The following is a 27391-nucleotide window of genomic DNA, read 5'->3' as shown; positions in this document are numbered from 1 at the left end:
AGTAATTTTTTTTGTCTTATTTCAGCCTGCTTAACAAGTTTGCATTCGTCTACAGAGCAGTGAGATCAATAATGCTAAGTAGCAATAAACAGTATTTGCCAAGTCACAGTGTGCAGTATTTGTAGGTTTGATACACACTAAAACATTTAACGTAGTTTCACTTTTGATTTTGTTTTGGAGGAAGGAGGCAAAAAAGGTACAAAACAGTGGTGAAAAGTGACAAGAAAAAAAAACTTATTCCATATATGAAACCCAATGCCAGCATCAAATTAGAATTGAAGTAAACCTTCTGGTTCCATTGTATCCAACCTCAGAATGGCATTGCACCAACCAAACCCACCCTCAAAGCCCATCTTGCCAGAACTTCCTACTTTCCGCTTTAATCATGCTGAGAAAAACCTGACCCAGACTGACATTTAGTGGCAAATCATCACTTTACAAGCAATTCTGTAATGTAGACTTGCATTCAAGTCAAATTGTCAACTAGGTAAAAGTTTTACTTGTACAGCATGCTTCAGATCTATTGTGCTGACAGGAGGCACATTTCAGAGGGCTTTAGGGGGAACTGCAGGCACAAACTCACATTGCTTTTGGGTCAAGGCTCCCTGGTGTGATGCTGCATTGATAGGTACTCCTGAGTTTACAGCATATGCCAAAAACTATTACTGAAGCACTGTACCTGAAAATCGGAGGAAAAAATAACTGACAGAGACACGAGCAGGAGACATAAAAGGAAGGCCATTGCCAGACTAAATATATACCTACAGTATGCATTTTAAGTACTTCTAAAGAGTTCAATACAAAATCAAAATTATAAAGATTAACTTTATTCATTCAATGATCTAAGCAAATTCTTCAATTTGCATTTCAATGCTGCTGTTCGTCTTTTTAACTTGCAAGCTTTTATCCAACTCTTACATGGAGCAAAGACATTTTGAAAGCTGGAAATTTATTAGGTGCTTGTTAGAATGAAATAAAACTAATAATGTATGCATATCAGTACTTTTAATAATTTGCAGAGTATTGGTACTGTGGCTGTAAATCAACAATCCACATGCTGAGCTGCCAAGCGTAGCTAGATCACTACTAGATACAACCATCTGTTTGCCCAAAGGATGCAAGAGTATAGTTGGAGAAATACACATTTAAGAACATTTTGCAAAACTTGTAACTGCATCATAATACTACAAACAAAAAGTTATTTTTCTTCTGTAAAAGACAGAACCAAGAATGAAAGCAAAGGTATCACAGGACGATAGAAATTGAGAACCGGAGACAAAGCAGGAAGAGCTGGTTTGGGTTATTAAAAGACAACCCAAAGATTGGACTGACAGGTAGCAAAGCTTCTATCACTTTAGGTCAAGAAAATAAACAAATTCGATGAGCAGACTAGATTTGTTTTCTAATATTCTCTGTAACAAAGAGTGAGAACCCAGAAGGCTGGATGCCTGCCTGATACCACGGATCGAAACACAATAGAGTAAAGGGGCGAATGCAGTCATCGTGGTCCAAGTACATACAAACAATACAGGCATAACAGGAAAAGTTCTGCAGTTATTTTGTGGAGACTGGCACCAAATTAAGAAGCAAAAACGCAAAAGTAACTTAAAGCAATTGTAAATTAGCATAGGGTAAATAAGGTTGGGAAACGTACGTGTGGCCTAAAGATTGGCACAACAGAAGTGGGTCCTGGCTTTTAGGGCACTGTACCTGTACAGAGAAAGAAAGCACTGTACTTTTGGGAGGAACTACACCTGAACTGTGCTAGGGATTGTGTTCGAGTGAGTTGCACAAGTAGGAAAGTAAACAGTGCTTTGATTTTTATTGTGGGGGCAAGAGATCAAGTTTGACAAGATGCTGTAAATCAACGTGAAGATGCAGGATGTCAGAAAAGTATAATAGGGACATTAAAAACAGACCAAAACAAGAAGGGACAGAGTATACAATTACGCGAGTAAATCAATGAATAAGGCTAAAGGCTATTAAACACTAAGAGGACAAATCTGAAGGTTCTTATCTCAATGAACATAGCATTCAGAGGAAAATAAATTAACACTAGTAGAATTAAGCAAGTCTGATCTGACAGACATTAGAAAGACAAATTTTGGAATAATGAATATTGAGGACATAACATTTAAGAACAGGATGTTGGAAAAGATGGATGAATCATTCTGTTTATTAAAGATAGGTACAATATACAGGGATGAACGAAACCAAGAAACTGGGACAGAGAAACGGTTCGGGTGGATTTGAGAAATCATAAAGGCAAGAAGTCATTTATGGAAATGGTGTACAGGCACCCTAATAACCACAGCATGGTAGACAGAGCATTAAACAAGTTGAGAAAAGTACCATTAATCATAGAGGATTTTAACCAATAGAGAAGGCTAGTTTTTTAAAAACAAAAAAAATCACACTGGCAAAGGGAGTCTAGACTTGCTCATGGGAGGTTTCCACAATAATTTAGTGGAACAGTATCTTCAAAGCCAACCAGAAAACAGGCTACACTAAGACTGACATTGTGCAACAAGACAGGATCAAATTAACAACAACATAATAAAGGCATTTCTAGGCAGCAGCAACCAGAATATGATTGAATTTTATATTCAGCTGGCAAGAGAAAAGAGTGGTGTCCAAGACTAGTGTTTTGAACTTTAAAGGATGGGAGAGCAGAGTCAGCTAAACCGAATAGGCAAATTAGGTCTGGGGATAAATCAATAGAGATGTGGCGGCAGATATTTATGGGAACACTTTGGTATACACTGAATACATATACCCCAACAAGAAAGAAAACTTTCAAGGTGAGGAGGTATTTTGCATTGGTTTTTACCAAACAGGATACAAGTAACATACCAAGAAAGTGTTGTAAATCAGGAAATGGAAGAAGGGAACTCAAGAAAATTACAATTACCAGGGAAGTACTCATGAGCAACTTGTTTGAATGCAGACAAAAAGGTCACATAATCCTGCTGGACTTCATCCCAGGATCTTAAAGAGAAGTACCTAGTGAGATAGTTGAGCAGTTGGTTTTAATTTTCCAAAACACCACAGATTTAGGGCGGGTTCCATTACATTGGAATGTCGTGAATGTAACTCCTTTATGTAAGAAAGGAAACAGAAAGGATAGCTTAACATTTATGAGAAAACATTGAAGCTATTAAACACACTAAAGCAGGACACTCAGAAAAGTTCAAGGTAACCAAGCAGTGTCAACCTGATTTTGTGAAATGGACAGCATGTTTAACTAGGTTATTTGGGTTCTTTGACCAAGCAATGATCGGTGCATAAAAGGGAACCTGTTGATGTGCTACAGAGATTTCCAAAAGCTATTTTATAAGATGCCATAATCAAACATTAGATGGGTACTAGAAACTCAGTGTAGGGATGAAGACATCAATTTGGATAGCTAACAAAAATCAAAGTATGCAAGTTGCATCATTTTTGTGATTGGCAAGATGTATGGTGGTGTGCTATAGGGGTCACTACTGCTGCCTTAATGGTGTAAAATTTACATTAATGACTTGGTTTAAGACATGACTGCTAAATTTGCTGATGACAGGAAAGTAAGTTACAAAGAGGACATAACAGAGGTTACAATGGTACACTGAGAGATTTCATCAAATGGACACTTGTAAATTAATTAGTCTAATAGACTATTAATTCAGAATGCGAGATAATGCCTGGGGACCTGCACCATGGCAGATGGTGGAATTTGAATTCAATACAAATCTAGAATTAAAAATCTAATGATGATCATTGTCAATTGTTGGAAAAATCTATCAGGTTCATTCATGTCCTTTAGGAGAGGAAACTGCCATCCTTACCCTAGTCTAGTCTACATGTGACCCACAGAAATGTGGTTGACTCTCAACTGCCTTCTGGGAAATTAGGTTGGCTTAACCAGCAACACCCTCATCATCTGAATGAATAAAAGCAATGGCCTGGATAGCTGAAGTAGGATTATTTTCCCTATTTGCCTGCCTGTGAATGTGTAAGGGGAGTTTATAAGGGGCTTAGAGTTCTAGTTAGCAGCATTATATGCCAGTGCTTTACATCTGTTTACCTTCAGCTATTGTCAAATTATTTAAAATAAACAATAATTATTCATTATTAATAATATTAGAAACTTGGTCCGTGTTTTCTATCAACCTTGATCTTCAAGTCAGGTACATTGGAGTGCTGCGCATATCTTCAAAAAAAGTTTCACATTTGGTACAACTCTGGAAACAGCGGAGCTAGATTTATGTTACGCTACCCCAGTGGTTGTACAGATATACAGTTGAGATGTTGGAACCGTAATCCTTGGAGGAAGATTTCAAAGAAGTTTTCAAAATAATAAGCAGCCTCAACAGAGCATATAAGACAGGAGCAGTCACAACAATCTTCACCCAAGAGTTTCCAGTGGATGATCCATCTCAGTCTCTACCAGTGGTTCCGCGCTGCCAGTCTTCAGCCAATTTGATTCACTCCACGCAATATAAGGAAACAGTTGGAGGTAACGCATACTGCAAAGGCAATTTGCCCTGACAATGTTCCACTAATAGTGCTGAAGACTTGTGCCCAAGCTTTCCACACCCTTAGCCAAGCTCTTCGTACAGTTTCAACACTGACATCCACTTGACAATATGGAAACTGCCCAAGGTATAACCTGTACACAAAAGGAGAAAAAAAATCTAATCTGACCAATTACTGCCCCATGGTCAGTAAAGTGACAGAAGATGTCCTCAACAGTGCGATCAAACAGCATCTACTCACTGATATCCAGTTAAGGTTCTACGAGTGCCACTCAGCTTCCTACCTCAATACTGCCTTGGCTCAAACATGGACAAAAGAGCTGAATTCTAGAGGTAAGGGAGAGTGATAGCCCTTGCCATCATAGTACCATATTGATCGAAGCAGGAAAAAGCCATTTGGCCCACCAAGCCTGCTCGGCCATTCGTTACGATCATGGCTGATCTATCCATCGTCTCAGCATCTCCTACCTGCATTATCCCCATAACCCTTAATTCCCTTACCAAGCAAAAACCCACCCAACTGTGTCTTAAATATATTTAATGAAGCTGCTTCTACTGCTTCCTTGGACATAAAATTCCAGATTCACTACTCTCTGGGAAAAGCATCTCTGGCCTAATTCTACTCCCCCTAACCTTGACACCATGTCCTATAGTCCTAGTCTTACCCACCAGTAGAAACAATTTGCCTGCCTCTATCTGATCTATCCCTTTCATAATTTTATATGCTTCTCTAAGATCCCCTCTTTCTCTTCTAAATTCGAAATGAGTACAGTCCCAGGCAGCTTAACCTCTCCTCAAAGGGTAACCCCCTCACCTCTGGAACCAACCTGTTGAACCGCCTCTGCACCATCTCCAAAGCCAGTATATCCTTCCTCAAGCAAGGAGACCAGAACTGCTCACGATAGTCAAGGCACAGCCTCACCAACACCTTGTACAATTGTAGCAGAACCTCCCAGCTCTTAAATCCAATCCCGCTAGCAATGAAAGCCAGGACTCCGTTTGCCTTCCTGATTACCTATTGCGTCTGCAAATCAACTTTGAGTTATTTATGTACGAGCACTCCTAAGTCCCTCTGCACAACAGCATGCTGCAATCTTTCATCATTGAAATAATACTCTACTATTTTTACTTCCAAAGTGGATAGCCTCACATTTACTAACATTGTACTGCCAGACCCTTACCCACTCACTAAACCTTCCTGAATCCATGCTTCATCTGCATGGTGCATACCTTTCCATCCAGATGTCTCAATATATTTTCTTTAATGATAGCCTCCAACGTTTTCCCCAATTACAGATGTTAAGCTAACTGGCCTATGGTTACTTGCCCTTTGCCGACACCCTTTTTTAAACAGCAGCATGACATTTGCTGCCTGGAGTCTAGTGAATTTTGGTATATTCCCACTAACGTATTTACTACAACTTCTGTCATTTCTTTCAGCACGGGATGCATGCCAACAGACTCATCTACCTTTAAACCCCCAAGTTTGTTCAACGCTACCTTTTTAGTGATAACAACTGAATTGAGGTCCTCACCTCCCATCATATCCTTAATATTATCCTATGTCATTGATAATGACGTGTATCATGACTTCTGACTGCTCACCTTCCCCCCTTTAAGAATGGTGCAGACTCGATTCAAGACTTCCCTGACCTTGACACCTAGGAGACAATATATCACCTGGGAGTCTCATTCTCGCCTGTCTGTTCCCCTAACCAATGAAGCCCTTATCGCTATCGTTCTTCTCTTCTCCCCACTTCCATTCTGAATCACAGAGCTAGACACAGTCCCAGAGACCTGGCCGCTGCAGCTTTCCCCTGGTAGGTTCCCCCTCTTCCCCCGAGTCTGCATTTTACCATGTGCAGCATTCAAGGAGCCCTAGGGAAATTGGAATCAATGTATATCAGTGGGCAAACCATTCGCTGTTTGGAGTCACACCTGGCACACAGGAAGATGGTTGTGGTTTTAGGAGGTGTGTCATCTCAACTCCAGAACATCTCTGCAGGAGTTCCTCAGGGTAGTGTCTTAGGCCCAATCATCTTCAACTACTTCATCAATTACCCTCCCTCCATCATAAGGTTGGAAGTGGAAACGTTTGCCAATGACTGCATAATTTTCTGCACTATCCGCAGCTCCTCAGATACTAAAGCCGTCCATGCTCAAATGCAACAAAATCTGAATAATACCCAGATTTGAGCTGACAAGTGGCAAGTAATATTCACGCTAATAAATTTCAGTGATCATCTCCAATAAGAGAAAATCTAACAACCTTCCATTGACATTCAACAGTATTATCCTCACTGAATCCCCACACCAATATTCTTGGGATGACCACTGACCAGAAGTGATCTGGTCTTGCTATACAAATCCAGTGGCTACAAGAGCATGTCAAAGGCGAGGAGTCCTGAGGAAAGTGTGCAGAAAACTGCGAAAGTTTGCAGAGGAACATAGATAGTTTAAGTGAATGGGAAAAGGTCTGGCAGCTGGGAGTACAAGTGTAAAATGTGTTTTCCATTTTGGTAGGAATAATATTAAAAAGGAATATTATCTGAATGGTAACAAATTGCAGCATGCTGTTGTGCAGAGGGACCTAGGTGCTCTTATGCATGAATCACAGAAGGTTGGTTTGCAGATGCAGGAAGTAATTAAGAAGGCAATGGAATTTTGACCTTCATTGCTAAAAAGATTGAGTTTAAAAGCAGGGAGGTTATGTTGCAGCTATACAGGGTACTGGTGAGGCCACACCTGAAGTATTGCATGCAGTTTTGGTCTCCCTACTTGAGAAAGGATGTACTGGCACGAGAGGGGGTGCACAGGAGTTCCACTAGGTTGATTCTGGAATTGAGGGGGTTGATTTATGAGGAAAGATTGAGTAGACTGGGATTATATTCATTGGAATTTAGAAGAACGAGGCAGGAATTTTACTGAAGCACAAAATTATGAAGGGAATAGATAGGATAGAAGGAGAGAGGATGATTCCACTGGCGGATGAAACTAAAACAAGAGAGCATTGCCTCAAAATTTGGGAGCAGATTTAGGACTGAATTGAGAAGGAACTTCTTCACCCAGCGGGTTGTGAATCTGTGGAATTCCCTGCCCAGTGAAGTAGCTGAGGCTTCCTAATGGAATGTTTTAAAGCTAAAATAGATAACTTATATAAATAAATTAAAGGTTATGGTGAGAGGGTAGATATGTGGAGATGAAGTCATGAAATGATCAGTGATGATCTTACTGAATGGTGTAGAGGTTCGAAGGGCTGGATGATCTACTCCTGCTCCTGGTTCTTATGTTCTAAGTAACATTGCCTGACTCCCCAAAGTCTGTCTACACGGCATAAATAAGGAGTGTGATGGAATACCCCCTATTTTCCTGGATGAATGCAGCTCCAATAAACACTCATGACGCTCAACACCATCTGGGACAAAGCAGCCTGGAATAGCACTACATCCACAAGCAACCACACCCTCCGCCACTGATGCTGAGTAGCAACAGTATGGACGGCATGGTGGCACAGTGGTTAGCACTGCTGCCTCACAGCGCCTGAGACCCGGGTTCAATTCCCGACTCAGGCGACTGACTGTGTGGAGTTTGCACGTTCTCCCCGTGTCTGCGTGGGTTTCCTCCGGATGCTCCGGTTTCCTCCCACAGTCCAAAGATGTGCGGGTCAGGTGAATTGGCCATGCTAAATTGCCCGTAGTGTTAGGTAAGGGGTAAATGTAGGGGTATGGGTGGGTCGCGCTTCGGCGAGTCGGTGTGGACTTGTTGGGCCGAAGGGCCTGTTTCCACACTGTAAGTAATTTAATTTATGTGCTATCTACAAAATGCACTGCAGAAACTCACCAAATATTCTCAGACAGCACCTTCCAAACCCATGACCACTTCCAATTATAAGGATAAGGGCAGCAAATACGTGGGAACACCACCATCTGCAAGTTCCCCTCCAAGCCACTCACCATCCTGACTTGGAAATATGTTGCCATTCCTTCACGGTCATTGGGTCAAAATCCTAACTTTCCTCCTTAAAGGCATTGTGTGTCTACCTAAGCACATGGCCTGCAGCAGTTCATGAAGATAGCTCATCACCACCTTCTCAAGGGAAACTAGCGACAGACATTAAATACTGGTCCAGCCAGTGATGCCTATGTTCCACTAGTTTAAAAAAAATAATAAGCAGAAAAGGCAACAGAATGGCATTAAATCATAATGGTCATTCAATGAGCCAGTGAAAACACATTAAGCTGAATGGTCTCCATCTGTACCATAACAATTCTATGAATTGTCTTTAATGCTTTGCTCCTTGTTCACTGCCTCTCCAGAATAACCATGGAACACTTCACAGAAGACACTGTACCAATTTAAATTATTAGTGCGGACAAAAATATCATTATTCTTGACTTCAATATTGAGAAACAAATACAGGCAGTTCTTCCATAACGCAACGGTTGCACTCTTGTGCAACTGTTATAAAAGATTCCTGCTTTAGAAACAGCATTTGAAGTGTTGGTGATGTAATCACATTACAGCCAACGTACATTTTAAAAGTTTGTGCTTTAGAAACAGTGTCCCCAATTCGTCAATTACGTTAACGAAACACGTGTTATAGCATTCTGACATGTAGTCAATTGAATTTGGGAATTTGAAGGAATATAGTGCTCAAGGAAGACAGGCTTTGAATCACCATCTAACTTTCAAACTTGCAAAGCAATCATTCCCAACTGCTTGTGCTGTGGCAAATAATGCTCAAGCACATTTAGCGCTGAGCAATAAGATTAAGTCCATAACAGATCCCAAATAGTTAAGAGCATGTTCAGCCAGCAGGAAATGTATCAAAGTCAAACAGGAACTAAAAATAGAAGGGACAAGCCTTAGGGTTGAAAACTGGAGTCCCAAGCCCTAAACAGCAGTCTTCCAGGTTGAACTATTTTTGTTCAACAGGTAGAGGACAATTTTCTGGACAAGGGAAAACATATTTCATTACTTTTGAAAAATAATTACACCGTGAGGTGGTACAGTGGCTCAGTGGTTAGCACTACTGCCACACAGCGCCAGGGACCTGGGTTAGATTCCAGGCTCAGACAACTGTCTGTGTGGAGTTTGCACATTCTCCCCATGCCTGAACGGAGGGGCGATGTGGACATGAAGGGCCTGTTTCCACACTGTAGGGATTCTCCAATGATTTTATACATAATGGTTTTAGCTGGGATATCAGAGGTGGTCAAGAGGAAGAGATTGATGGCCAAAATATTGAAGGCAAACAAATATTGCACCAAATTTCTACACAATTTTCTGCTCTCTCTCCTTTACTAAATTTAGTCAAGTACATTCATGAAGAATCTTAAAATAAAATCTATCCAGTCATTCAACTTTCTATTGATACAGATTTTTAACAGAGTGAAAGATCTCTACAGACATGATGGTAAGCAGCTGAAACTAATACCAGATGCAAATGCTGCATTGTGAGAAACAGGCCTATTCTACAGAAGTAGAGAAGCCCAGTCAGAGAATGGCCGGCCAATTTTCTAGTTGGAATTAGTGCCTGGCCTTTCCAGCCTTCACTCAGAATGGATTTCTGTATGTGCAAGTTTTCCTGATAGGCATCCTCAAAAGTCCAAATTCACAGAAAACAGTCTGCAGCAGGGGAAGCTCAAAGGAGCACTTGCATTCCCTAGTCCAGAAGTACACAAAATAATTCATAGTTCTCTTTTAACAACTTAACATAGACCACAAAACCATAAGCTTGGAGATTAATTAGGCCATTCGGCCCACCGAGTCTGCTCTGCCATTCAGTCATGACTGATATCTTTCTCAAATTCATTGTCCTGCCTTCTCCCTGTAACCTTTCATCCCCTTATTAAACAAGAACCTTGCTGTCTTAAGTATAATCAAAAACTTGGCCTTCTTCAATAATAATGAGCTCCACAGTTTAACCAACCTCTGGCTGAAGAAATTCCTAATTTCAATACTAAACCTTCATCCTTTCATTCGGAGGCTGTGCCCTTGAGTGTTTCTTTCTCCTACTAGTGGAAACATCTTCTCCTCATCCACTCTATCCAGGCCTCTTAATATTCTCTAAGTTTGAATTAAATAAGCCCTCATCCTTCAAAGCTCCAAGTACAGACCCAGAGTCGTCAACTGCTCCTCATATGAGAAGCCCTTCATCCCTGGAGTCATTCTTGTAAACCTCCTCTGAATGCTGTCCAAAGCCAGCACATCATTCCTTTGATACAGGGCCCCAAACCACTCAATATTCCAAACTTGGTCTGGCCAGAACCTTATATAGCCTCAGCATTACATCTCTGTTATTGTATTCTAGCCCTCATGAAATGAATGCCAAAACTGCATTTGCCTTCCTAACCACCACCTGAACTTGAAGAGAATCCTGAACTAGGTCTCCCAAGTCCATTATGCTTCAGATTTCTGAGGCCATTGCCCATTTAGAAAATAGCTTAAGCCTTTTTACAAATCTATTAAAGACAAAAGGGTAACTAGGCAGAGAATAGGGCCCCTCAAAGATCAGCAAGGCGGCTTTCACGTGGAGCTGCAGAAAATGGGGGAGATACTAAATGAGTATTTTGCTTCAGTATTTATTGTGGAAAAGAACATGGAAGATATAGAATGTAAGGAAATAGATGGTGACATCTTGAAAAATGTCCATATTACAGAGGAGGAAGTACTGGATATCTTGAAACGCATAGAGATGGATAGATCCCCAGGACATGATCAGGCGTACCTAAGAACTATGAGAGAGTCTAGGGAAGTGATTGCTGGGCCTCTTACTGAAATATTTGTATCATTGATAGTCACAGGTGAGGTGCTGGCAGACTGGAGGTTGGCTAACATGGTGCCACTGCATAAGAAAGGTGGTCAGGGAAGGAGAGACCAATGACCTGACGTCAGTGGTGGGCAAGTTGTTGGAGAGAATCCTGAGGGACAGGATGTACATGTATTTGGAAAGGCAAGGACAGATCAGAGATAGTCAACATGGCTGTGTGTGGGAAGTCACGACTCTCAAACTTGATTGAGTTTTTTGAGAAAGTAACAGAGGATTGATAAGGGCAGAGCGGTAGATATGATCTATATGGACTTCAGTAAGATGCTCGGCAAGGTTTCCCATGGGAGACTGGTTAGCAAGGTTAGATCTCACGGAATAAAGGGAGAATTAGCCACTTGGATACAGAACTGTCTCAAGAATAGATGACAGAGGGTGGTGGTGGAGGATCGTTTTTCAGACTGGAGGCTTGTGACCAGTGGAGTGCCACAAGGATTGGTGCTGAGTCCACTGCTTTTCATTACATATAAATGATTTGGATGTGAGCATAAGAGGTACAATTAGTAAGTTTGCAGATGACACCAAAATTGGAGGTGTAGTGGACAGCGAAGAGGATTACCTCAGATTACAACGGGATCTTGACTAGATGGGCCAAAGGGCTGAGAAGTGGCAGATGGAGTTTAATTCGGATAAATGCGAGATGCTGCATTTTGGTAAAGCAAATCTTAGCAGGACTTATACACTTAATGGTAAGGTCCTGGGGAATGTTGCTGAACAAAGATGTTGGAGTGCACGTTCATAGCTTCTTGAAAGTCAAGTCGCAGTTAGATAGGCTAGTGAAAGTGGTGTTTGGTTTGCTTTCTTTTATTGGCCAGAGTATTGAGTACAGGAGTTGGGAGGTCATGCTGCGGCTGTACAGGACATTGGTTAGGTCACTGTTGGAATATTGGATGCAATTCTGGTCTACTTCCTTTCAAAAAGATGCTGTGAAACTTGAAAGAGTTCAGAGAAGACGTACATGGATGTTGCTAGGCTTGGAGGATTTTATCTATAAAGAGGCTGAACAGGCTGGGGCAGTTTTTCCTGGAGCATCAGAGGCTGAGGGGTGACAATATAGAGTTTATAAAATCATGAGAGGCATGGATAGGATAAATAGACCAGTCTTTTTCCTTGTGTAGGGGAGTCCAGAACTAGAGGGCATAGGTTTAGGGTGAGAAGGAAAAGATACAAAAGAGACCTAAGGGGTAATTTTTTCACGCAGAGGGTGGTACATGTACGTAATGAGGTGCCAGAGGAAGTGGTGGAGGCTAGTAAAATTGCAACATTTAAGAGGCATTTGGATGGGTATAGGAATACGAAAGGTTTGGAGGGATATGGGCCTGATGCTGGCAGGTGGGACTAGATTGGGTTGGGATATCTGGTCAGCATGGACGGGTTGAACCAAAGGGGCTGTACATCTCTACGACTATGACTCTATTCTTCCTACCGAAATGTATAACCTCATACTTTCCCACGTTGTATTCCATCTGCCACTTCTTTGCTCACTTGCCTAGCATGTCCACGTCCTTCTGCAATAACAACTTACCTGTTTCCTCAACAATACCCACCTCTTGAACTATTATTGTGCCATCCACAAACGTAGCAACAATGCCATCAGTTCCTTCATCCAGATCATTAATGTATAACATGAATAGTTGAAACATGAGGTTTTAAATTGGTCCCCACAGAACTCCAGTCGTTGGATGCTATCATGACATTTCATCCCTGCTCTCGGCATTCTGCCTATTAACTGATCCTGTATCGATGACAGTACCTTTCCCCTAAACCATGGGCTTTTATCCCATTTAACAGTCTCCTATGGAACTGCTTGTCAAAGGTCTTCGGGAAATCCAAACAGATCACGTCCATTGACTCTCCATTGTCTAACTTGCTCATTATCTCCTCAAAGCATTCTAACAGATTTGTCAGGGATGATCTCCCCTCGATGAAGCATGCTAACTCTACCCGAACTAACCATCCACTTCCAAGAACTCCGCAATCTCATCCTTAATGATGAACTTACTAACGACCAAGGGCAGGCTAAACGGCCTATAGTTTCCTGTCCTCTGCATCTCTCCCTTCTTTCCTAATTCCTTTTGGTCTGTATTTACTTCCAGGCAGCTTTCACTTGGCTGGGAAAACCATCTCTTCCATCTTAGGCCTCAGTGATTTTGCACTTGGGCTATGATGTGTCACTGGAACTTGTTCTATTTCTTTAAATAATTATCTAGCTAGCTACAGGCTTATGCAGTTATATGGTCAAAATGGACAGTACACAAGTCTGTCACTCCACATTAACTGTAGGTCTGGATACCATCAGTGGAACAGATAACTAAGACCAATGGCTTTGACTGCATAAACCAAAACTGCATTAAGGAGGCAGGCATGATGGTGGGGAGAAAAAGGTTATACTATACATCATAATCTAAACATATGCAGATTATACGGTTGCTTCCAGACGCGTCACAAGCATTTATCATTTGTTGGTGGGTCAGTTGCAATATGAACGGTCCAAATGAATAGACAGATGTTAACAGATTGAAGTTATCACTCACTTTACACCTCCAACCGTTTGTAGGTATCGACTCCATTGCTGGTTGAAGGCAAAACGTGTGATAGCCTTTGTCACAGATATCACAAACCAACATTTTGCTGTCATCGCCTGGATGCCTGAAAGGATACATAACATATTTCAAGACATTTTCCTTGGGGGGAAAAAAGATCACACTAGTCAAATGATATCAAAACTTGGGAAGAACTTTGATTTTTCAGACCCACACAGGTCATGAGGCCAATTAAACAAATTTTGTAACACAACCAGAAGTCAGTGCAAAAGCTCAACAGGTCTGGCAGCATCTGTGAAGAGAAATCAGTTAATGGTTTCAGGTCTGGTGACCGTTCCTCAAAACTGTTATACAGCACAAATTATTGGAGAGTGGCTAATGTTATACTACATTTTAAGAAAGGTGGGAGAGAGAAAGCAGGAAATTATAGACCAGTTAGTCTGACCTCAGTGGTGGGAAAGATGTTGGAGTCTATTATAAAGGATGAAATTAAGACACATCTGGATAGTCGTAACAGGATAGGTCAGAGTCAGCATGGATTTATGAAGGGGAAAATCATGCTTGACTAATCTTCTGGAATTTTTTGAGGATGTAACTCTGAAGATGGACGAGGGAATTCCAGTGGATGTAGTGTACCTGGACTTTCAGAAAGCTTTTGATAAAGTCCCACATAGGAGGTTAGTGAGCAAAATTAGGGCGCAGAGTACTAATTTGGACTGAAAGTTGGTTGGCTGATAGGAAACAGAGTAGTGATAAACGGCTCCATTTCGGAATGGCAGGCAGTGACCAGTGGGGTACCGCAGGGATCAATGCTAGGAACACAGCTTTTTACAATATATGTTAATGATATAGAAGATGGTATTAGTAATAACATTAGCAAATTTGTTGATGATACTAAGCTGGGTGGCAGGGTGAAATGTGAGGAGGATGTTAGGAGAGTACAGGGTGACCTGGACAAGTTAGGTGAGTGGTCAGATACATGGCACATGCAGTTTAATGTGGATAAATGTATGGTTATCCACTTTGGTGGCAAGAACAGGAAGGCAGATTACTACCTAAATGGAATCAATTTAGGTAAAGAGGCAGTACAGAGAGATCTGGGTGTTCTTGTACACCAGTCAATGAAGGTAAGCATGCAGGTACAGCAGGTCGTGAAGAAGGCTAATAGCATGCTGGCCTTCATAACAAGAGGGATTGAGTATAGAAGCAAAGAGGTTCTTCTGCAGCTGTAGAGGGCCCAGGTGAGACCATACCTGGAGTACTGTGTGCAGTTCTGGTCTCCAAATTTGAGGAAAGACATTCTGGCTATTGAGGGAGTGCAGTGTAGGTTCACGAGGTCAATTCCTGGAATGGCAGGATTACCTTACACTGAAAGACTGGAGCGACTGGGCTTGTATACCCTTGAGTTTAGAAAACTGAGAGGGGATCTGATTGAAATGTATAAGATTATAAAAGGATTGGACACTCTGGAGGCTGATAGGTGAGTGCCGAACCAGAGGACACCGCTTAAAAATATGGGGTAGACCATTTAGGACAGAGAAGAAGAGAAACTTCTTCACCCAGAGTGGTGGCTGTGTGGAATGCTCTGCCCCAGAGGGCAGTGGAGGCCCAGTCTCTGGATTCATTTAAGAAAGAGTTGGATAGAGCTTTCAAGGATTGTGGAATCAAGGGTTATGGAGATAAGGCAGGAGCAGATTACTGATTAAGGATGATCAGCCATGATCATATTGAATGGTGGTGCAGCTCGAAGGGCAGAATGGCCTACTCCTGCACCTACGGTCTATAACAACCCGAAATTCAGCTGATATATTAAAAGCTGAACAAAAATCAAAGAATTTGACAAGATTATCTTTTCCATTGTCACTGGATATAATTATTCTTTATTCCTTCATGAGATGTGGGAAACACCAGTTAGGCCTGCATTATTACCCATCCCCAAATGCTATGGAACCAGTGCAGTTGTGGGTGTAGGAACTGCCATAATGCTCGTAGGAAGGTCGTTCCTGAATTGTGACGCAGGATCAATGAAAGAAAGGCATTATAGATCCAAATCAACATGGTGTGTTGTCCTGATAGCAGCGCTACTAGGAGTCTGCCCTCATCGTTTTAGATGGTAGAAGCACTTGAAATGTTCTTATTAGGAAGCTTTAGTGAGTTACTGCAGTCCATCTTGCAAATGATATATACTGCTGCCACTGCATGTTGGTGGTGAAAATAGTGAATACCGACAGCGGTGGAGATGATGCCAATTAAGGGAGTCCCTTGGTCCTGGATGGCGTGAAGCTTGTGAACTGTTGTTGAAGCTGCACCCATCACATTGCATTCCATCACAATCCTGCCTATGCCTAACAGGTGGCAGATAAATATTAGGGAGATAGGTGGCAAGTTACTTGCTGCAAAAATGTTAGTCTGACCTGCTCCTGAAGTGATGGTATTTATATAGCAGGTTCAGTTTCTGGTCAATGGTAACCCTGGGATGTTGATAGTAGGGAGCTCCACATTGATAATGCCATTTAATGTCTGGGAGTGATGGTTTTACTAGGACTCCTTGGAGCCATACGCAGTAGTGTGCTGACTTGATTTGTCAAAGGCAGTCACTCTTAACTCAGCTCTTCTGTCCAGCTTGGAGCAAGGGTATAATGAGGTCAGAAGCCATGTGGTTCTGGTAGAACTCCAACTGAGCATCAATGAGCAGGTTACTCCTGTGCAAGTGCCACCTGTCAGTGCTGTCAATGACTCTTTCCATCATTTGGCTGTTGATCACGAACAAACTGACAGAGCAGCAACTGACCGAGTTGGACTTGTCCTCTTTTCATGGACAGAGGACCCACCTGGTCAGTTCTCCACTCAAACAAATCCAAAAGACTGGTGGAAATCAGCAATAAAGAGAAATAAAATGCTGAAGAAACATAGCAGGTCTGGCAACACCTGTGTTGACAGAAAAAGAGTTAACATTTTGAATCTGATATGACTACTTCACAACCAAAAGGAACTGGAAAATGTTTTTTTAATGCTACTGACAGAATGGAAGGAGGAACAAGTGGCAAGGGTGGCCAGAGGAAAAGAAAAGCCAGTAAAGGAGTAATGCAGTTATAAAACAAGTGCAAATGATTAAGTGTGAAAAGGAGAAAATGGATTTGAGCTGCTGTGAGCAAAACCAACAAGATGCAGACAAGACACGGCAGTTCACAATGTGATCGCCTTTATGTTGGCGAGACTAAATGCAGATTGGGCAACTGTTTTGTTGAATACCTCAGCTCTGACCATAAGAATAATCCTGATCTTCCAGTTGCATGCCATTTCAATAATCATCTTGCTCCTATAGTGACATTTCAGTCCTCAAGGCTTGCTGCAGCATTCCAACAAAGCTCAATGCAAGTTGGAAGGAAAACTTCTTAGTTCTGTTAAGGTGCCTTACAACTTCTAGGACTCAACTTTGAGTTTAACAGCTTCAGAGCAGGATCCCTGTCCTCTGTTGATTACAAACACTCATCCCAGCTTGAACCATCACTTGAAATGAAACATCTTAAGTATTGACATTTTCAACATTGATATCAATCAACATTGTTGTACCTAAAACAAATGGCTGCTGTGGTTCAAGAAGACAGTTTCTCAAGGTCAACGAGGAATGGACAATAAATGCTAGCCTTGCAACTGAAGCCCACATTTCATGAATTAAAAAACATTTCCAGACCAATAAAAAAAAAGCAATCAAGAGGATTTATATTAAAAAATACAAGCTAGAAGTCTTCATATCTTAGAAATCTGAGCTTTTTTCTTGAAAGCATTAGATCTGCATTCTTAAATGCAAAAGGCAGCTGTCCTAGATTCTGGGAAATTAAGTAGGAAAGTGGAATTGAGGATTGCCAGAGCAGCCATCGTTGAATTTCTTGATGGGCTGAATGATCTATTTCAACTAATAATTATGATCTTATGTGGGTGTTGCAGACGAGACCAGCATTTACTGCCCATCACGGTCAGTCCCATCATTTTTAAAGAGACTTTGGGATATAGTGCTACTGGGCAATTCCCAATAACAAATTAATCAAAACTTTACAAACTGCTACTTGCACTGAACTCTGAAGAAAATGTTCGAACAATAAAAAAAATTGTGCTTATTCTTCCACTTTAAGAAATGTTACAAATGACAACCATGGAAACTGAGGGCAGGTAGTCCTGTATCCATCTATATTTTTTACAGGTCCATACTTATTGACTGCATCAATATAAATGACAGATGAGAAGCTCTGTTTCTGCAGATACCAAACTAAAAACACCTATTCCTTTGAACAGCTATTACAACTACTGCTGCAAATGTTCTTGTAGTACGGAATTTCACTCAATGTAGAAACTTGAACATTGAAAGGTTAATACATGAGAATGAACATTAAAATAAAGCTACATATTTTGTCTTGTACAGAGTCATAAGAAACATTCTTCTAACTAAAAGATTATAAAGCAAGGGCCTAAGTAAAAAAAATCTTCAACTTTACACTTGTATTTTAACATACTTATCTCCAACTAACTTAGAATAAATTGGCTCCTTTGCTCCTTGTTTTATTTCATTGTATACAATTACAGAGTTTATGATGTGATCCATGTTAAACAATTTTTGTTCTTAAACGTGTTCACCCACATTAAAAATAAAGTCTTTAATATGGAGTTTACCTGCAGGTTTGGCAAATTTTGCATTCTGGACACTGCCACCCAGCCCGTTTCAAAGGGGTCACAACTATGTCTAGACATGCTCCATGGTAATGCTGTCCACAGCTAGTGCAGAAAAGCTGGTCTAGAAGTTCGCCTGGACTGTCGCATACAGCACAATTTACCTCTTCCTTGGCTGAAGAACAAATTATTCATAAAAATTACTTGGTTTGACATTTGAGGTCATAATGAGTTGAATCAAGAGGAAGTTGAGGTTATTTCTATTTCAGTGGTTACCCGTGTCTCCAAAATATGGACAAGGATGCATACAAGTCCTTATAAGTGAATGATTTGGAGATGTTGAACTGGGGTGTAGAAAGTTTAAAAATTTTTAACCTTATATATGAAGGCATTTTAGCAAATCGACCAAACAGAGAACTCAACATTTAGCAACTTTTCATTTCTCAACATATGAAAATAATCAGAAACTTACCTCTTACCTTCAGCAGTTTTGTTTCACAGATCAGTTGGCAGAAAATGTATCAAGAAATGTCTAGCCTGCTAGCATGGAGGGACTGTCTCATGGGGGTTGAGTAGGTTGAACCTGTACTCAATGGAGTTTGACAGGGTACGGTGGAAAAGTTGTATCAACTTGTGGAAATGTCTCATTTATGACAGAGATAAGGAGGAATTTATTTTCTCAGAAGGTAGCTAATTTGTGGAATTCTTTACTGCAAAGGGCTGTTGAAGCTGGGTCATAAAGTGTATTCAAAGCTGAGGAAGATTTTTAATGAATAAGAGAATCAAGTTTTATGGGGAAAAGGCAGGAAAGTGGAGTTGAGCATTATCAGATCAGTGTTGATCTCATTAAATGGTGAAACAGACTCAAAAGGCAGAGTGGCCTGTTTCTGTTCAAATATCTTCCAGTGTTATAGAGCTGGATAGAAAAGAGGAGTCCTGAATTTAATATTTGACCTGTGTTTAATTAGTTGATATGGTGTGCATTGAAATATTACAATGAAGTCAATTTTTTTAAGGCTGTACACTCTGGAAGAGGAAAACATATCTGGATTTCCATTCCTCTCTCCAAATGTTTTGAAAGAAGTAGACTAAATGTTGAAGTTGGGTGAGGATATGATAGGACTTTGCTCAGATTGCCCGCTGTGCAATAAAATCCTACAATCATCACTTTATTACACACAAAGCATGGCTACTACGGTATTCATACAGAAAATAAATTTTAACAAGAAATATATTGTCCAGCTAAGATGCCTGTGGCTTCCAAGAAAACTGTGAAAAGAAGAAAGGCACCATGGCGGAGTAAAAATAAAAGTCCAGATTTGACCATTACATTAAGCTTCTGCAAAAGCTGCACATCAAATTGAAATTGGTAACAAAAGCAGAGTTTGGAAATCGGTAAGTAAAATGTTGAGGGTTGAATTCTGACACCCCAAAACCATCTGACTTCAAAAGAAAGTAGTGATCCAGTTTCTCAGTCCACTGGCTCGGTGCTTACATTATTCATCAAAAGCAAAGTAAAAACAATGAGTGCAGATGCTGGAAACCATATTTTGGATTAGTGGTGCTGGAAGGGCACATCAGTTCAGGCAGCATCCAAGGAGTAGCAAAATCGACGTTTCAGGCAAAAGTCCTTAATTTATTCCTGATGAAGGGCTTTTGCCCGAAACGTCGATTTTGCTGCTCCTCAGATGCTGCCTGAACTGGTGTGCCCTTCCAGCACCACTAATCCATTCATCAAAAGCAATTTGAGTGTTCTTTTTAAATATACCTTGTTGAAATCTGCAGCCAACTTTCATTACATATTTAACACAAGATTTCAATCCAAGCCCATTCCTGACAGTTGTACCTGTTGAATGCCATATTTCTAAAGTTCTGGACCATAAACTAGGGTATGAAACTCAAAGCTGGAGCAGAATTTAGAATGTGCTTATACTCACATCTTTCTGGAGCCTGGTCAATGTGTTCTGGACAGAGGAGAATCAGTGTCTTAATATCTTGAAATGTACCAGCTCCAGCTGCACATGGATAATGGTACCGCTGATTGCACTTCATTTCCGAGCATTTGATGGTGGCTCCAAGGCGTTTACAGTATGCACAGTGCTGAAATAAAATATCACAAGCATTTTCAAATAAAATAGACCATTTAAATGTAGAATTTGTACTGTGCAGTAATTACATGGCATTTACATTCAGCTTATGAATAGTAAGTGTCCCCTGTACCCACACCATTTTAGTTCAGGAAAGCTATTTTCTGAATAATGGCAGCAGCAGAATCACCAATGAAATAAACATCTATAGAGACAATCCAATTTGACATGATAGCAAAACTGATCACTTTTAAAGACTAACAATCCACATTCAGTACAAATGCTTAATACATTAACAAGCAGAGAGACCTAGGGGTCCAGGTGCATGGTCCCTTGAAAGTGACTTCACAAGTAGACAGAATGGTGAATGTCGCTTTGGCACACTTGCCTTTATCACTCATAGCATTTAGTATAGGAGTTGGGACATCATGTTACAGCTGTACAGGACATTAGAAAAGCCACATTTAGAGTGCTGTATACAATTCTGGCTGCCCTGCTATAGGAAGGATGTTATTAAACTGGAAAGGGTGCAAAATAGATTTACAGGGATGTTACCAAGACTGGAAGCCTGGAGGTAAAAGGACAGGCTAGATAAGTTGGGATCCTTTCCCCTGGAGTGTAGGAGGCTGAGGGGTGACATTATAGGGGTTTATAAAATCATGAGGGGCAAGGATAAGATGAATATTCAAGGTCCTTTCCCCAGGGTAGAAAAGTCCAAAATTATAGGGCATAGGTTTAAGGTGACAGAGTACAGAATTAAACAGGACCCGAGGGGCGACGTGACCGAGAGGGTGATGTGCATATGGAATAAGCTATCAGAGGAAGTGGTAGGTATTTGGAGAGGTACATGAATAGGAAAGATTTAGAGGGATATGGGATAAACAGAGCCAAATCGGATTAATTCAGTTTAGGAATATTGATGAGCATGGATGAGTTGAGCTGAAGGACCTGTTTCTATGCTGTATGACTCTATACAGCAAAGCAATGTCTGCTGAGAAATGAAAGAAATTTACTTTTGCCTTTAACTGTAACAAGATGTCCAAAAATTCAGTCAATAATCTCATGATACAGAATCATAACAGGCATTATACCCATTCATACTTATTTACTGTGCCAGTAGGCATTCCTTTGACATTGTTCATAATGAGTCAGATTACTGCAACAATGATGAAATGAAAAAATATTGGGTTCAAAAAACAAAATTCTGACGTAAGCATTTTGAGTAGATGAAAACATAGGTGAAGTAAATTGTCTGTTTCTGGCAATTCCTCAAAATCTCAAATACAAACTTCAGTTATCAGTTTTAATGTGAAACATTTACGCAAACTAATAGAAAAACAATGCAAATGTCATTTTGACTTTGTCAAAGGCACAGTTTGGCATTAATCTTTCAAAATAATTGTTTCTAAATAATTAGTCACAATTTCTCAATATAAACAAAATGGGAACTTTAGTGCAATCAATCCCTTCCTCACAAAAATGGGATTAAACTCTCCCTAACATCCATAAATTTACATTCAAATCTATAGCTTCTTATTCTACTTTTGCAATATCATTTCAATGGATATTCTGCGTACACTTGTTAACTGCGCTGATTGTGGAATACAATCATCACTGAGCAGGACAGAAAAATAAGATAAATTATAAGGCTCAAAACGTCCTGAGGAGGCTATCAAAGTCAGGTGGTAAAGATGAAGGACTTTAGAGAAGTAGTTCTGTAGAACAGGGGCATTACGGTTGCAAGAGTAGCCTCGAGAGTGAGGAGGTAAAAGATACTAGTGTCAAAGCAACATAAGATGCTTGTAAAAGCAGATTTGAAGGAAGCCATTGAGGAAGGGCCAGACCATTTAGACATTTGGTGATGAGTGTTTTTGATTTCATTCCTTGAATCAGCTATCAACCACCTGGTAAGCAGGTGTCACAACATTTAGCTACTTGCCTCACTGCACTTTTTTCTGTGGGAAAGAAAATCAAGTTCATTGTGGTGACGTGTTTCCCCCATCAATACATAATGTTGAGAAATACACAGGGCCCTATTCTTTGCAGACAGAAAGAACATATACATACAACTTTTTCAACTCAGCAAAACAGATGGCAATGATTCTGTGGTTCGTGCCCCAGGGCATGCACTGACCAATTGGGGTCAACCAGCTTAGTCTAAATTTAAACAAAGCTTGGCAATTAACTGTTAATCATCATCTAATTGGTTAATTCACCATGACAACACCTCTGCCAGTCTGAGTTCACCAGCCAACCAATTAATACCCTTTTCCGCGACAGGATAAGATGCTGTTCCCCTTCGTGGTATTCCTGCAAATGGCCTGATAAGTGCAAGACAAAAAGCTTCAACAAAATGTCTTTTTCCAGCAATATTCAAATCCTGTGAGATGTTAAGGTGTTATTCGTTCTGCTGACCTGCAAGACATTGGATGCCTTGGGGTAGGATGGTAGGTTTCTATGTCTTGCAGATATAATGTAAAAAAATACATTGTCAGCTCCTATTATTCAGAGTAAATTTACATTATCATGTCCTATTCAGAATCAATACAAACACAAATTAAAATTCTGACTATGCCCTGCAGTTAAAAAACGATTTACACCAGATCTTGCCATTAAGGAATAATCAGATTTACACTGTTTCTAGAAATGGTCAAGTCATTGCCTTGTGTCTCGAGTGGCATGTGACTATGAGAAGTGGCTGGATGTTGTTTTGTGGACATTACTGATTGCGATGCAAAAAATTTGTTAAAGGGAGAATTGGTCCCTTTGTTCAGAGAGATCTCATGACAGTGTTTCACAATTAAAGACTCCTCCAAAGCCTGTACTTGCTTAATAAACTTAGGCTGTTCACAGAAGTTGGCGTATTGCAGATGCATCAAGTGTATAAGAATCTCAAGAATAAGAACCAAACATTTAGTGGCAGTGGTGGGATTCCAACATATATGGAGCTTCTTGGTAGACTGAATATGTGATCGTCTGAGTGCTGGTTACGTGAGACAGATGTGCCCACGATGTAAGATTTACCTTGATCTCTCTCCTTAACCTACCACTCAATCAACCCCACATTCCCTGTGGTGACAGAATCTCAATAGACAATAGGTGCAGGAGTAGGCCATTCTGCCCTTCGAGCCTGCACCACCATTCAATATGATCATGGCTGATCATCCTTAATCAGAAGCCTGCTCCTGCCTTATCTCCATAACCCTTGATTCCACAATCCTTGGGAGCTCTATCCAACTCTTTCTTAAATGAATCTAGAGACTGGGCAGAGCATTCCACACAGCCACCACTCTCTGGGTGAAGAAGTTTCTCCTCATCTCTGTCCTAAATGGTCTACCCCGTATTTTTAAGCTGTCTTCTGGTTCGGAACTCACCCATCAGCGGAAACTGGTTTCCTGCCTCCAGAGTGTCCAATCTTGTAATAATCTTATATGTCTCAATCAGATCCCCTCTCAGTTTTCTAAACTCAAGGGTATACAAGCCCAGTTGCTCCAGTCTTTCAGTGTAAGGTAATCCTGCCATTCCAGGAATTGGCCTCGTGAACCTCTGCTGCACTCCCTCAATCTCTGAAGTAATTTACGCACTCGCATGCCAACAATTTCGTTTTCAGAATCATGTTCTTGGGAAAGGAGATTAGAATCCCCCTGGAAAGGAAGGTTAGAATCCCCCCCCCAAATTCACAGGTTTTAGTCCTCAGAACTGTAAGTTACGGAATGGGAGATTAGAGACCCCTCGGAATTCGAAGTCGAGTCCAAAGTGAGGTTTGAGGCTCCGGAGCATAATATGTAAGTTAAAGGATACCTACTGTGTCTGGCTCAAATCACCCTGCCTTAGACCAGTTGTTAAGAGGGGAAATCCCCCACATGAAGGTTAGGACTGACTGTAATATAAGAATTTTGTTTAAAGGAAGAACTGGCCCTTTTTTGTAAAAAAGGAGATCCCTTCACATGGCTTCGCAAGCATTGCGAAGCCATGTCAAGGATTCCTTCAAAGCTTGTACTTGCTTAATAAATTTTGGTCATTCATAGAAGTTGGTGCAGTGCTATTGCATCAAGTGTGCAAGAATCTCAAGAAAGAACCAAACACCTGTACCACCAAAACAAATTATCCCATGAAAAGAAGTGCTACTAGACCTCGTGAGGGGAGAGAGAGAGAGCAGAGCGAGAGAGCAGAGAGTGGGAGCTGAGAGTGGGAGTGAGACAGACAGACAAGTTATCATTGACTCCAATATGAGTTTGTTAAATTGTTCAGAATCATATTAGACTTGAAATCTAAACTTTGTTTCTCTCTTCTCAGAAACTGCCAGACCAGCTAAGTTCCTCCAGCACTTTTTTTATTTCAGACCTCCAGCATCTGCAGTAAATTCCTTTTCTACCTTGTTAACACATTGCAGTTTGTGGAACCTTGATCAGTTAGCTCAGCTAATTGGACACTGGTGTCAACAGCATATGTTGGGGAAGAGGTCTGATAGTACCTTACAGGCAGCATGGTGGCTCAGTGGTTAGCATTGCTGCCTCAGTGTCAGGGACCCAGGTTCAATTCCAGCCTCGGGTGACTGTGTGGAATTCGCATATTCTCCCCATATCTGCTCCAGTTTGCTCCCACAGTCCAATGTTCAGGTCAGGTGAATTGGCCATGCTAAACTGCCCATAGTGTTCGTTGCATTAGTTAGGGGAAGGGTCTGTGTGGGTTGTTCTTCAGAGAGTCAGTGTGGACTTGTTGGGACGAAGGGCTGTTTCCACAGTGTAGAGATTTTAATATAAATAATGACCATTTTGCACTTGATTTTCAATCACACTAATATTACTTAATCCTTATCAACTTCCTAGCGATTGACACTAGCTGGAATCCTTAATGGGTGAGCCATATATACTATTGCCAAAGGAAGAGTTGAGAAGCTGGGTAACTTCCCAACTCCCCAAAGTCTGTATGCCATATACATTGCACAAGTCAGGTGTGTGACTGAACACTCACTACTTGCCTGGATGAGTACTATTTCAACTAGAATTAAGGAACCTGCTTGATTGGCACCACACTGATCCGCCAGAGCGTTCACTCCCCCCTCCTCCAAAGCATAGTGTAAGCTGAATATGCCATCCATAACACTCACTGTAGAAACTCATGAAAGCCCCTTCAATAGCACCATCCAAATCCAGGATTCTACCATACAGAAGAGAGGACAGAAGCTGCGTATAACACGCTTACCCACAAGTTCCCTTCTAAACCATCAACTAAATTGTAGTTCCATCAGTGGATCAAAATTGTGGAATGCACTTCTAACAGCAATGCCTGTGAATACATCAGATGGAATGCAGCAACTGGAAGAAATGTGTAATAAATGCTGGCCTTTCCAAAGAGACGAATGCCCATTGAAACCTTTTAGTGTCTGAAAGGTAATTTGTCAGCAGTCAAGATATACCATGTTACAATAGTATACACTGAAATGGACCAGTGCTCTCATTTCTTTGGACAAATTTAAGTCATATTTATGGAGTAGGCACAGGAACTTCACTTAGGCAAGAACTTCACTTGACCGTAAGTGTTTTTTGAATGGTGAATCAATGTCATTTCCATGCAGTATTTGGAGGATCAGAAAACCTTGAACAAGGTCACCAAGATGTTCATACTTAACATTTTCTATTTTTGTGAGGGGAGGTTGTCACAGGTTGGACCTCGGTTTATTGCCCATCTCTAATTGCTTTTGATGAAAGCCTTTATGAATTGCTGCAATTCATGTGGTTTATGTCTACTCATGTGTGCATGTTGCAAGGTGCTGTGTGATTCGCAAGGTTTTCGACTTCAGTTTTACAGAAAAATTAGCCTCAATGTTTGTTGTGAAACTCAGTGCAAACTCCAGCAGGGACAGCCTAGTCGTCAACTAATTTAATTATGAATACTTCATTATGAATCTGCAATTGGAGTTGAGTGTGCTCAACGTTTCAGCCTCATTTCTGATGAAGAGCTTATGCTTGAAATGTCAATTCTCCTGCTCCTCAGATGCTGCCTGACCTGCTGTGCTTTTCCAGCACCACAGTCTCAACTCTGATCGCCAGCATCTGCAGTCCTCACTTTCTCCCAACCTGCAACTGGATCCAACCACTTTACACCAACATCGTCAGTGCAGTCTCAATCAGTGGGTGGGAATCCGAAAGCTTCCTGGTCATGATCTGGAGTCAGGCAGGATGCCCACTCTCTGCTGCCTTGTTTGTGTGTTGGATAGAGCGCAGTGCTCTATCCTACAAACATCAGGAAGGATGTGAGCCTGAGAGGGGCAGCGGAGGCCTGGACACCGATGACATCGCCATTTTCTGCTGGGATCTGCTGTCAGTGCACAGACTCATGAGCATCTGTGACTCATCAAACTGGCCTCAGGAGCCAAGGGAAGTCCAGGCAAGAGTGAGGCCATGATAGGGTAAATAGACAAAGTCTTTTCCCTGGGGTCAGGGAGTCCAGAACTAGAGGACATAGGTTTAGGGTGAGAGGGGAAAGATATAGAAGAGATCTGGGGCAGCTTTTTCACACAAGAGGATGGTTTGTGTATGGAGTGAGCTGCTGGGGGGGTATTGGAGGCTGGTACAATTGTAGTATTTAAGAGGCATTTGGATGGGTATATGAGTGTTGGGGGGGGGGGCGGGGGGAGAAGAGGGTGGTGGTGGTTGATAGGATATGGGTCAGGTGCTGGCAGGTGGGACTAGATTGTGTTGGGATATCTGGTCAGCATGGACGGGTTGGACTGAAGGGTGTGTTTCCATG

At 41.2% G+C, this 27391-nt stretch overlaps 1 protein-coding gene across 5 annotated transcripts in view; it reads right to left on the bottom strand.

Moving 5' to 3' along the window:
* kmt2ca (lysine (K)-specific methyltransferase 2Ca) overlaps nucleotides 1–27391 on the bottom strand; it is a 590636-nt gene that overhangs the window by 324214 nt on the left and 239031 nt on the right. For all 5 annotated transcript variants that reach the window (XM_060825139.1, XM_060825142.1, XM_060825140.1 and 2 more), the window contains exons 8-10: nucleotides 20489–20651; nucleotides 18555–18726; nucleotides 13878–13992 (exon numbers count right to left, since the gene is read on the bottom strand). In XM_060825139.1, the coding sequence (XP_060681122.1) occupies nucleotides 13878–13992; nucleotides 18555–18726; nucleotides 20489–20651 (450 nt within the window). The remainder of the gene's footprint in view (nucleotides 1–13877; nucleotides 13993–18554; nucleotides 18727–20488; nucleotides 20652–27391) is intronic.

The sequence above is a fragment of the Hemiscyllium ocellatum genome, chromosome 5 (genome assembly GCF_020745735.1).
Source record: "Hemiscyllium ocellatum isolate sHemOce1 chromosome 5, sHemOce1.pat.X.cur, whole genome shotgun sequence".
Classification (NCBI taxonomy): domain Eukaryota; kingdom Metazoa; phylum Chordata; class Chondrichthyes; order Orectolobiformes; family Hemiscylliidae; genus Hemiscyllium; species Hemiscyllium ocellatum.
Note: the sequence above shows the minus strand (reverse complement) of the source record. Positions and strands in the feature narration are given on the sequence as shown.